Here is a 13,793-nt window from a genome sequence, read left to right on the forward strand (position 1 = left end):
TTTTAGAGGATACAAACAACATACTTTCTATTGCCCTCAAGCTTCTCCGTATTTATGTAGCAATAGCTTAAATATCACCAAAAAGGGACTCGAATTCACGATCTCTCAGGGTTATCCGGCGGGCTCATTGCCTTCCATAACAATCATTTCATAGCGAATGTATTCAGTTTTAATTTGATTGTCTCAAATTATGAACATAACATTTCCGAAGTTTACCAGTGCATCAAATGAACCTTTACCGCCTGACGGAAATGGGAAGGAAAAGCTATTCTAGGAAATTAGCAGCATACTTCGAGATCATCAAAGTAATTGAATGAAATAGTACCCCACTGTCACATACATGTCAGGATATACTGACCATAACTTCCCAAGTGCCTTTCTAACAACTCCCACATTCCCTCGACATAGGCTTTCCATTGCCAGCCACCATTATTGGGTGCGGAGGCAGATGCCTCAGTATAGATATAAACGACTTTGCCGAGAATTGTGGGATTTTTCTGAATGAAAAACCAATAACATTAAATACTTTTCGAAATAATAAAACTAATGGGAACCTAATAAAACATAGAACAAATAAAAGGCCTGAATACTTTAAAATAAAATGTCTTACGATACATGCTAAAGTTTCACAACTTGATTAATCCGATAGAGAAAAAGATATTTTAATGAATATAAATTAGACAAGTTACTAGACATATTGCTAGCACATTTGTTGAATAAATGTTACTGGCCCATTTTCATAATTGAACATTACAAACAATGGAGGAAAGGGCAGCATCTAATTTGCAAGATATTATTTCACCCGCACCAAGGAGAACTGAGAATTTCCCGGCTGGGCTAACTTACAAAAAGATGCCCCTGCGCTGTGTCGCAACTTCACATTTGGCGTTCGGGGAAAATTAATAGAATGAAAATAAAAGAAGGCCAGAGTGCTTGAAATACATGATGACCCTCACAACCTCCTGGAATTACAGTGATAAAATAAACAATATGCCAGCTGGGCACAAAATTTTATTTAACTGCTGAGGAAACTGTTGGCCACGTGAATGAATACATACGATTGCATCCCGAGGTGTGAACTAAAAGTGTGCTTTAAGGAATCATCACGGCGTTCATTAATAATACGTGAATCCCTAGCACGTCATTCGACTCCTTTAGAAACCCACAGTGATTGGTCAAACGTTCAAAAAAAAATTTCTCCCACCGGGAAATAACTGAGGAATGACCCTGAAAACTTCTCTTAGTCTGAGGTACCTTAATTTACTGTTTGGCAGGAGGGGATGACTAAATAGGCTCCCCACACAGTGGGTGGGAAGAGGAATTCGCACACCACTTCCGAAGCTCGCCTGCTTCATTTTCCGTGATTTTGACACGTGGCATTCGAGAGAGGCACCAAAATGAATGAATGAGAACTTAGATTTCCGTCAAGTAAAAAGCCTCGCCTCAAATCGCGAATAAACGGAACCCGTGACAAATATGGTCATAGACTACAACCCTTCATTATACGAATCCCCTCATCATGTGCTATTCCATTCATAATGTAGTAGCACCCAATAATAGTAAACAAAATGAACAATTACAGATGAGATGCTGTCTGGTATCTTTTGGAGGATAATGATTGAAAATTAACGGCTGAACTACGACTTGAAATCTGCCTCTCTTGAAATCTACGCCAAGATCTCGATCATTGGAATTCTCAGCGTTTAAGATGACCGCTCCATCGCAGACTATTACACTTAACACACAAAATGGCGATTTAGCGAGTGAAACACTGCCGTGCCGCCGTTCATCAATGGCTCCTGTTCCATGCCAAGTAAAATGCCCCTTAAAGAGAACGGAACATACAACAAAATAAAAGGGCCAATAATCACTAACCACCACAAGAAATGACCAAATATCGTCTTGGATCCAGGTATTTTTGGTTACATTATTAAACACTAAACAATAACAAAAGCTCCAACTATAAAAGCATATAACATTCACGCACTCATCTTGATATAATTATCCTCTACTAACCATATGCCACGCCTCTTTGAAGAGTGTTGCGACGAGGAAAAATGCAAATTCAATTCAAGGTTCTATTATCCAGGTTCGATATTTTTGCAGCATGACGAAAGTACATATCATGCAGCAATTTTTTGTTTTCAGCATTCATTAGTTTAACTACTGGAGACCTGGGGCAGTAGAGTACAAACGGTTGTTCACGGCTTTATTTGTAGCCCTTGAAGATGAGTCTGTAAATTGAAATTAACCACAACCACACACACATTTGCCCTTAACAGATGGAAAAAGGCCTCAAATGGGCAATTTCCCATTCTAAAACATATATTTTATACTTTCAAAACTACAAGACGCACTCAAATTATACACAGCAGGATATGTGTTCGTGTGAACCTTTATTATGTTCTAGAAAAAAGCTGTGATTATCAGAGGGAATTAGCCAATTACTTACCTTAGTTCAAGAAACGGGAAATATTTTCACAACTTTAACCACAGCAAACTAAACGCACTCCTTCCCTATTTTGGCCCTTCATAAAAAGTTTCTTTTGTGACCACTGACGAATTTTGGTGTTATCGGCAATGAAAAAATTAAAACACCAAAAATTCCACGTACAAAAATAAAATACCATCCGAAATATATTATTTGCCATATAAAACTACTATTAAACATACCAAGGCCCAGAAGCCGTCTTCCTACAAATTGGATATTGAATTCAATTAGGTAATATACAGGACTCAGCCTGCAAGGGATACAAAGAGTTTTGAGAATCATTCGCATGATGACCTAGTATTTAACTTCTGAACCGAACTTTTTTCTTAGAAAGCACGAGTCATAACCTGCATCACCCTAGATCCCTAGTCACATCTCGAATTCCTTTCCACATGATTTAACTCAGAATTTCTCCACCACCACTGACCTAGCAGAGTCATGCTGCTATTCCACATCGGAAGGGCTCATAAAAAAGGTCCACAACGGCCGCTTTCCTTTCTAAATTGTGGCTTAGAAGCATGACTCGATTCCAAGAAATGTTAATATCAAAATATTCCCGCTGAGAACAGTTTAAAATGTTTTCATTCACATGACAGATTCCTTAGATTTATTTTAGACACAAAACTATTCCATAAGCAATGTAGCAGTAACGTTTTATCAAACCCACAAACACAGCTACCAGCGTCTCCACGAATACTCATTTTAAAAAAAACCTGAACACTGTAATACTTACTAGCTTGGCAAGATCAAAACAGGCTCGGCGAGAAAGATCGTTAGGTAAAACTAATTTTACGATGAACGAAATTAAATTTATCATCTACAGATTCCAAAAATAAAATAGCGCGTGAAGCAGGTATTATATGTGAGTCCGTAATTTCGTGGGCATCGTTTTTTCCATTTACTTACCGAATATTTACTGAACAATCTTTGAACAATGAGTTCCATTTAACAATTAAGCAATCAACTAACCACCAAAACAAAGGGAAAAAATGTTTTTATGAATCACAAAATAATCAGACATTGTTTGGAATAGCTACTCCATTAAAAATATGCTCAAGATCATTCGAAATTACATACACTCGAGGAAACTCTCACCAACAATCTTTATACGTAGCAAACATTAGAATAATACGCTAGCCTAAATTGAAGATACCTCACTTTAGTCAAAGGACCGAACATAAAATGTAAAAGTTGAGGCATCACCTCGTTTTGAAGAAGAAATACTTATGTACTACGGGAAGTATTATCTTGGAGTCATTGGAGAAAGTGTACCATACGAAACCACAAAAAAGAAACATATGCATTAGCCACAAGCATTATATAATCAGGAATATACATCCTTTCCAGATATAATGATTAAGAAAAGCATAGGAAAATTCATCAAACACGCAGCACAATGTCTGCAAATAACGTGCATAGCTAATACTCAGATGCCACTATAAGGGAGTCTACTAAAATTTGTTTCGTGAATTCTTAATAAAAACGATGGTATAAAAGTAACATTTAGACCGATAATTCATATACACCGTGTGTGTGGGTATTCGGTCCTCTCCACGGACTACCACCTCGCACCGACTGAAGAGCTTGCGTGTTATTTTTATCCATCGAGTAGTTATGGCTGGAGTAACAATAATTGCTTCTAGAGGGGCACCCATGCCAGATAGTTCGCAGCGTAAGAGCCAGGCGAAAGGTCCACAGACGTAGTGAACGTCCACGCGGGGAATCGTAACCTGGGGAAGTGGAGCAGATGCAATGATGACCCATCTAAAATCGCTTCGGGAGAAAAGGGGTCATGCAACTCTCACGGATTGCCACGAGAGTAAGAGGTTAGGGTAATCGTTATACTACCTTGATCAAAAAGTTCCCGGAATAACCACCGTGTGGCGCTCCCATCGTTCCGATTTGAGTTCTGTTTTTTTTGTTAAATTGGTACATCTGTTGTTGATATTCCCTTTAAATCTTAGTGTCATAACTTGACATTTGCAAAAGTTACGTAGCCAAGAGTACATCTATCTCTGTGTGTGTTGGCGATTTTTTACAATTTCAGAAATGGATTTAAATTTGCAACAACGAACTTGTATTAAATTTTGCGTAAAAAACGGATTTAGTGGCGCACGGACGTTGGAAATGTTGGAAAAGTGTTTCGGCAACGATTCTCTAAAAAAAACGGTCGTTTACCAGTGGCACGAGCGGTTCAGAAGTGGTCGTGAGTCAATCGAAGATGATGAACGCAGTGGCAGACCATCGACATCGAAAGTCGGTGAAAAAATTGATAAAGTAAAAGAAATGTTGGTCAATAACCGCAAATTAACCATCAGAGAAATAGCGGAGGACTTGAACATTGCCTATGGATCCGCCCAAGACATTGTGGTTAATGATTTGGGTTTCCGTCGTGTAGCAGCAAAGTTGGTGCCAAAAGACCTCAATTTCATGCAAAAAAGAGACCGTGTTGACGTCGCAAAAGACATGATTTGCGAGGCTGAATCCGATCCCACATTCATCAAAAGGATCATTACTGGAGACGAGACGTGGGTTTATGAGTACGACACGCAATCCAGACATCAGGCAAGTGAATGGCGTTCACCAAATGAGCCGAGACCAAAAAAACCACGTCGTTTTCAGTCAAAAAAGAAGGCAATGCTGACGGTTTTCATGGATTACAACGGTGTAGTGCATCATGAATTTTTGCCAGAAGGCCAGACAGTAAACAAAGAGTATTATTTGGGCGTTATGAGACGTTTGCGTGAAGCAATTCGCCGAAAGAGACCAGAAATGTGGGCAGAAAACTCGTGGATTTTGCACCATGATAACGCACCGTCGCACAGTGCTATCATTATTCGTAATTTTTTGACGAAAAATGCAACAAATACCATCCAACAGCCACCGAATTCACCTGATTTGGCTCCCTGTGACTTCTTTCTGTTCAATCGAGTTAAAAAACCATTACGGGGAACGCGTTTTAGCAGCCGAGAGGAAGTAATGGAAAAATCGCAGGAAGCACTGATGGACATACCGAAAACCGAATATAAAAAATGTTTCGAGGATTGGATCAAGCGCTGGCATAAGTGTGTTGCAGTCGATGGGGATTACTTTGAAGGGGACAATATAGATTTAGATGAATAAACTTGTATTTTTAATTTTCTGAATAAATTCCGGGAAATTTTTGATCAAGGTAGTATGCCAGATTCCATTAGGCATAATTCTAATGTGTCGAACCTCTTCACGCAAAGATGTCCAAGAGTCCCCATTAATCCTCCAGTTGTAAATTTCTAGTCTGAATACTGATGTTTTACATGTAATCTGAATAAACATAAGTGAGACTAACATTTTATTCTTCTTTACACATGCATAACGTAAAAGTTTCATTTTGAAATGAAAGAAACATTTCTTTTAACGTTCACCATTGACATACTGTATAGTATCCGCCGTCACTTTGTGGAAACGATTCATAATGAATAAGAAATACTTAGTTTTTCCACACAAACTTTATTTTTACGACCGGGTTTCGACGAGGATCGTCATCATCAGGTCCTTATCATCTCATACGAGATCGTCATCACCTGATGATGACGATCCTCGTCGAAACCCGGTCGTAAAAATAAAGTTTGTGTGGAAAAACTAAGTATTTCTTATTCATTGTTCACCATTGAACATGAATCTACTGTAGGTTGAGACCTTTCGTGGTGATAATGAAATATTCCCGTCGGAAGTATAAAAGAGAAAAGCTACCCCAAGCCCCGCAAATGATAGATCACCGATTCCAATTCAATAAATATTTTATATTAGCTTGAATATGATTTATTCTTTAACTTGACAACGTATTTTTAATGAACTGATGTACCAGAAGGCTTCCGATAAAAGCATTTAGTATATAAAGAACAAAATTTAATGAAATAACATTATTTCAAAATGAGTCAAGTGATTGATTTGCTTCCCTATTGTTCTTAAAATGAAATAAGATAATTGAAACTAAGCAACGCTTCTCATCGCTGATGTCTAGCTTTATTTCAACAGTGTATAAAATTTCTTTTAAAAAATGATTCATTCAGCAGAACATTTTCGACAACAATTGGAAGTCCACATTAGGTGACAAGTGCAAAATTGTCACAACCGTGTACAACACGAGAGGAATTTGAGGGCCTCGCTGAGTAAAAACAATTATATGTATTTCGAACTGAATCGGTGAATTCGCGACACAACGCTTCTTTCGTCCAGAGTAGGGTTACCAAAGTAGCGTTTTCTATCACGATATTGACAAACTCATTTCTTTTGCCGCTGCAGGGATCCTTTCGTGAAATGGATTTATCTCCCGAACGACAGCTAACGCGTCTTTTTCCCATGCCCCGCGGTGTAGAGAACAGAGGGGAGACCGGGAGGAGAAAGTGAGAACTCGGTGTGCATTGGTCGAATCAGATATGTTTTCAGCATATTTCATGACGCGTTGTTGATAAACCTTGAACCAACTTTTCAATCAATATGCGTCAAATCACAAATCAATCATAAAACGCAAACATGCCACATTTCTGACAGCGATTACCACGAAAGAAATAGGATTAGGCGCGACAACCCGCCGACGAATGCACACCTGCGCTGCACTAGGCAAAATATTTCTACTTCGCGGAGAAAGCACATCTCTGGCCCCACAAAGGGTCGCCACAATCACCACATATGTGGGACGACGGCTGTGATGTCTTTTCGAAACTATAACAGAGACATACGCACAAGTGTCTTTGGGTTGAAATTCATGAGTGTATTCTCAATTGGGAGATTTCCAAGGACATACATGTTATGAGGGCAAAAAGAAACTTTACACTTCCACAATAAAGACATACATGTCGGTTAGTTGTGCACAGTCTACCTTATTATTACTCTCATTTGAAAAAAGGTCCATGGAACTAATAGTTTCATCACGTCTGATGCTAATTTCGCTATGCTCGAAATATACCATGGGCCAAATCAGGCAGTTAGAATCGACATTTGAAGTAGTTGTCTATTTGACTAATTGTCCTTTACTTGCAGTGGTAAGGGCACTCTACCAAATGACAATGATAAAATAGGGCCTCACCACGCTAATATTCTTAGAAATTGGCATAAAAATACCCAATATTTTATAGATTATTACGTTCATACATTACGGAAGCGGAGGACTACAATTTGATTTGTGGGCCTGTGCGGAAAAACTTTCTCACGAAAAAACTGATACCATGTGAGCGCAATTCTAAGTGTTTTTAACAAATCATCATCTAATCGCCTTTGTCAAAACGAAATTAATTGATTTGAAGTAAAAAACAGCCTACATCGCATTGTTTAAAAGTTACCGCCTCGGACTCAGTAGCAGTCCAAAATGAGTGTTACAATGTTTCAAAAATTAACATGAACATTAGATTGCTTGTTAAAACTGAAAAGTTACGTGTTCTTAATATCTGTTTACGAACAGATTGAATGGGTGTTAAATTAATGCCATCACTTGCCATTATCGCATGCTAGCATGACACATTCACTTTTGCGGACAGGAACTGACCTCCTTGAGGGATATGACAATGCCCGACATCTCGGAAGTAAAAAAGGTGATTACTTGCACCTAGTATGCAGTTGAACTTTAGACCTTTATATATGCACAAGTATCCATCCACTTGCTTCAAAACTGCAATCAACGGATCATTAAGCCAGCATTAACACAAATACATATTGATAATTGCATTTACTATGTATTATAATTCCACATATAACATGTTTACATTTTTACATCAGCTACGTTTTTCGGGTAGTCTTGCCAATGAATAATTCCGCATTAGTATCCAATTCTAGGTAGTTATATACACAGAATAAGTTAATTAAACCTTCATTACTTTCTGAAAACTTATAGAAGCCAACTCCATCTTCCTATAATTTCTACCTGACTACTGGCGGATTCTCACGCGTGATACATGACGAGTGTTGTGGGAAATAGCGTCCGAGCACAACTCGCACCAATTCTTCCAAATATGGATGCACCGGCCATACTATCAAACATATACACCACGATATATCTACCTATTGCGTTGGCGCATTGATGAGCAAGCAAACCCCATTTAACTGTCACCTTCCTTAAAGATTTAATTCCAGTTAAACATTCACTGACATAGAAATACACGGATAATCAACTACACCCAATATTGGTGGATTTTTAGGAATTGCGTTCACCTATGCAACTTTCTTATACATAGCAGAAGTTACACCGTCAGTCCGTGGTCAGTTCGCCATCTATTCCCGCGGTTCATTTTAACAACTTAAACTCAAAATTAGAAAATTATATCGGAGCAAAATATTATATCCATAAAAAACTACTTGAGATATAGAAGATCCATTCTCGGATTACCAGGCTAACGTGTTATCGACAACGTTAACCAGGCCGGCGCTGTTAACTATATCAGCATAGTGACTGGAAATGAAGCGAATCGAAAGAATACTTCGAATGGATTTTGTTTATGCATGTACTCTGGTCACATAACCTATGCCCACAAATGGCCCAGTGTTAGGCCTTGAAGTGCAACTCATAGAGCGACTGATGTTTCAGATTCCGCCTCGGAGAGGGGCACCGCAATATTTACATTGGGGTCGGTGGGGGTGGCCCAAATCATGAGATATCTGAAGACAAGAAAAGAAGCATTGACATCCAAAGCAGCACACATGCTACCGGAAGCGTCGGGGAGACAACACAGAAAACCCCGAACTAACTGTAATTTTACGATGAAAACATTCGTTTCCAGTTCTAAATGGAGCACAGGAGAAGGTAAAATATTCCTTACAGTGTAAACAGCCACGTCCACAAATCATAAGACAAACATTGTCAATACAGAGGAGCATTGAATCGGGTAACGTGCAGAAATGCAAGCACCCCACAATTATTCTCTGGATCGCGATGATTGGCGATGATGCAACCCCAATACGTATATGTATGTCAGCTTCCGTTAGCTAACATATACCACAGAGATACGGAGTTTTCTTAAGCATTAGCGTACATTACCCCACCGATAATTCTTGCACTACGCATATTGAAACTGAAGCTAAACGTTTAAAACCTAAGTTTTAATTAAAAATGTCACTGTGAAAGAAAGCGTCCGTGAATTTGAACTAATCATACAAAAGCAATCACAACGAAATTGAAAAATTACTATTCTATTTTTAGTTAACTGCCTAACATGTAATTTTACTCAAGAATTAATGCCAAGCATGTATATATATATATATATATACTCACACACACACATACATATATATATACATATATATATACATATATATATACATACATATATATATATATACATATATATATATATATATATATATATATATATATATATATATATATATATATATATATATATATATATATATATATATATATGGTGTAATTTAAATATTTACAAATATGGCACGTCAATGAAATCCACAAATACATATTACAAAAAGTATTACATACAAAGCTTGCTACTTAGGGAGAAATGGTAAAAAAGGCTGGAAGATTAAGTGGCAGAAATGCAAAAGAGAAAATTAACGGCATGTATCCACTAGCTTCACGTGCACCTAGGACAGCATGTTCTCCAAAGACTATTCATCCAAGCCGATTGTCAACGCCTGCAGTTAATTGTTAGCGACGATTGGTTGATTTGAAGTGATGGGCAGTAATCGGCATCAATAACTGGTAAATAAACAACAAAAGTAAAATGGGAATGGTTGACAGAAGCAACGCGTGTTCTTAATGTGCTGAAATAAGGCCCTACATAAAAAAATCACGGGATTCCCTGTACTTCACAAAACAAGAGGATAACATTTCTCTACAACAAACTAAACAACGTGTACACACTCGTAACCAATGTGATTTGATCGTGAAGTAGATGGGATGCACCATACTTCGCTTCCTTTCACTTGATAAATGAGGTAAAACCTTAATAATATTTCAAAAGATATACTCATTGTCGAGCATGAATGCCAGTGGCGAAAATTGACACTAATTTTAAGGTGCGCGGCATTTTAAGGCTTCACACTTCTAAGGGTTTGTGCGTACACCTGTCCGGAACGGGCACAAAACTGCCAAAACGCTTCAAATTCACAGAGCAAGATCTCGATGGGAACGGTCTCCAATTGAATTAATCAATAATTAACTTCATACTACTATTCATCATTAGTTTGCTAAAATAATTGTATACAATTTTGCACACCATAACACAAGGTATCTGGGTATTTTAAAAACCTTAACAAAAAAAGTTAAAATACAGCCTGGTCTATTTTTCATGCTTATCCAGGCGTACATCGCCTACAGAGGTGCACAACTAAATAAACTTTAGGTGCATTTCAACTAGGAGTACTATTATGGCATTTCTTGATTAACTATTTGGGAGATCAACTTTGAAAATTGACAATGTGGAAATTTTAATTTGGAGTCATTGTCATTTAAATACATTAAGAAAAGGATCGCGTAGTTTAGATTATTAGTGGTAATTCATTGACAAGCTAGAAATTTGAATTACCTTATTCGTCTATGAACCAGAAAATTGGAAATTTCACACTTACTAGAAATGGGAATATTAATTCTTATCAAACAATTCTTATGCACAAGTTTTTTACCTAAAGTGATATGAATTTTATTCATTAACATTTCACGGCAATCAACAATTTCATTATCTGAATGTTATAGAAACTAACAAATTAAGAGTAACATTTTTTTAAAAAATGAGGCAATAAACAATTAACCATTCAAACAATTGAGTTGTTCCGTTTATCGACCGTCAGCCACATCAAAATCGATAAAAATATTATCATAAGTAAATAGTTTATGAATATTGTCTAGCTCTCATAAATCGTTTATTGGGGCTTTAAATAAATTTCCAAATAATATTAAATACAAACAGTAAGGTACATTAAATTTCCTTCGTTTCGAACTTTTGGTAAGCATATTTTGATAATTGTTTCAACGTAAAAACTCATGCCATACGCGCACTGTTCCTTCTACAGCCTACGATATTGAATTTTTCGGCAGTTATTTAAAGGAGGTTAGTTCTTCAGAGGAGACTGTGTTAAAAATTATTATAAAGGCTTCTCTATGCATTCAACACAAGTCATCACACTTCAAAATGTTAGTAAATTACTCGCCAAAATTATGAATGGAATACTAGCACTAAGCGACATAAAGAGGTCTACAGGGTCATGGAATACCAAATAATTTAAAATATGGGACAAGTCACTGTTTACGTTTGTGGATGAATTAATTTATTTACCAAAAAATAAGGCCAAGAGGAACAAAACATTTGACCGGTGACTTACCACTGATCCACGCATTCGTTTTGTTCAGAGGGTACCAACAGACAATGGGTGAAGATACGTTCGGTACTAACCTGCGGTAACTGTCTTTAATACCACGGGATTCCCATTTCTACAACAATGATTCAGCCAGGCAACTACGTCCCTTTGTGTATAGCCAGCAACTTTCTGTCCCTGGATTTCAAGAAGAACGTCTTGGTCTTGCAACGTTCCACTCACGTACTTAATCTTGCTTTGGTAAATATCACAAATATAAGCAAATTCACCGCTATCTGATCCACCACGAATTGAAAAGTTTAAACTGCCGTCAGCACCGGTGGTTATAACAGTTTCACGAACACCCTGCCGCCAGTGCGCCGCAGCGTCGTGTGTACTTGTATCCGACTTAGACTTGTTAGGGGTAGTAGGCCTCTTCTGGCCAGATTTCAGCATTATGACATATTATTAAGTACCAATTTTGTTGTTTCACACGCAATAAATGATGATTATCAATTCCCATGGACTCATTTCGGCACATATAGTATTAAAACATGAGAGAAACATCAACTAGAGGCCATGTTGATTGTATTTCACGTCCGTTACCGTTGCCAATAGTCAGGTGTCAGGTGCTTTCCATTTTCCAATGCATTTTTTGGCGTCACGATTCTTCTACCAATTCTTCCACAACTGCTGTCTTCTGTGCCGATTGCCATTGTACAAATGCATACAATATACCAACCTACTACCCCACAGCCGAGTTAAATTCCACCTTTAACAACTGTCAAGCCTTTACTTTTGAAAATCGGCCTAGTTACCATGGCAAACGCGCATGCGCCAACAAATTTCGAAGGTGATTTGCCAGCGTCAATGGCTATCTCCGCTCTCTCGCATTTCAACCGCTCTCTGTCCAAATAGTTCGAAGAATACACAGTAGGTGCTGCTAGTTCGTAGTGCTCGTTTAGTTAGGAAGTTAGCTCTCTAGGTAGGCGACTTCTGTACTTGCTGTGGTTATTTGAGACATGTGAATCTTTGAGACAGTGGTGGATTGGGGAAGAAGTAACTAAGCTATAAGTCATGAAGTAATGGATATACAATTTGAAATTTTACATGTCCCAAATGCCGAAGTGATATTGGATAATTATTGCTCTTGTCTTTGTTAATCACATTTCTGCGTAGTAGGATGTTTCTGTGATTGTCAATTCACTAATATTTGAAGTGTTTCACATACTCATCTGTGACGATGTAAATCTGTTCTACTCCGAAAATGTTAACACTCTAACTCAAGTCTATCTATGAGTAGTCACTGTGAACCTGTGGTGACGGGAAATAATTTGTCTGCCCATTTTAATAATTACATTATTTTAATGTTATGTATGTACATTCTATAAATAGGTGAATGGTATCCTATTGTTCAGCTGACAATCGGGCAATGTGAATATAGAGAAATCCAATTCGTTTCTGTTACAATCGAGCTTCAAAATTTCCTCTTCCAAAGAACCACTCCAACGCGCGATACTCGTGAAATAGAATCCTTATTTGTGGAGATACCTGTCACAAGACTTGATTGGCCTCCTGGGGTTATATAGCATGCTGGTGAAGATGTGCCAAAACTGACTGGATGAGTTTTGTGACCGATCTCAGGCAATGCTGTATGTGATATGGGACCTAGAAGACTGTTAAACTTGCAAGCCGTATATTTATCTAGATGTGAACATGGTGATATCTGGACTGACAGTACTCAGAATGTGAAACCCCATTCAAGAGGAACTATCTGTTCCAAGACCAGATTAGGACTCAAGTACATCCCCTGCAGTTGCCTACACCTTTGAAAATGCTTTTTTTGATATCTTTGAAATCAATTATAATGTTGACATTTTGCCATTTGCATTGAAATTTTAATGTTTTAAAGTAATCTGCCTGAATATATTTTGGAAAGCCTGCAGAATTATTAGGTTGCTATCATCATTTCGAACGTTTGATGATAGAATTTCTGTTGAAAGAAGTTTATTTATATTGTTTT

The 13,793-nt window shown here is 37.7% G+C and overlaps 1 protein-coding gene across 5 annotated transcripts in view; it reads right to left on the reverse strand.

Moving 5' to 3' along the window:
* The window catches only part of Magi (membrane associated guanylate kinase, WW and PDZ domain containing protein magi), a 132,660-nt gene extending 120,087 nt beyond the window's left edge, over positions 1 to 12,573 (reverse strand). For all 5 annotated transcript variants that reach the window (XR_011700589.1, XM_071584097.1, XM_071584095.1 and 2 more), the window contains exon 1: positions 11,869 to 12,573. Coding sequence is in view for 4 of the 5 variants with exons in the window: in XM_071584097.1 (XP_071440198.1) it covers positions 11,869 to 12,226 (358 nt within the window). In the remaining variant the exon portion in view is untranslated. The remainder of the gene's footprint in view (positions 1 to 11,868) is intronic.
* Between the last annotated feature and the right edge of the window lie 1,220 nt (positions 12,574 to 13,793).

This window comes from Hetaerina americana, unplaced genomic scaffold, assembly GCF_022747635.1.
Source record: "Hetaerina americana unplaced genomic scaffold, ioHetAmer1.1.p SCAF_16, whole genome shotgun sequence".
Classification (NCBI taxonomy): Eukaryota; Metazoa; Arthropoda; class Insecta; order Odonata; family Calopterygidae; genus Hetaerina; species Hetaerina americana.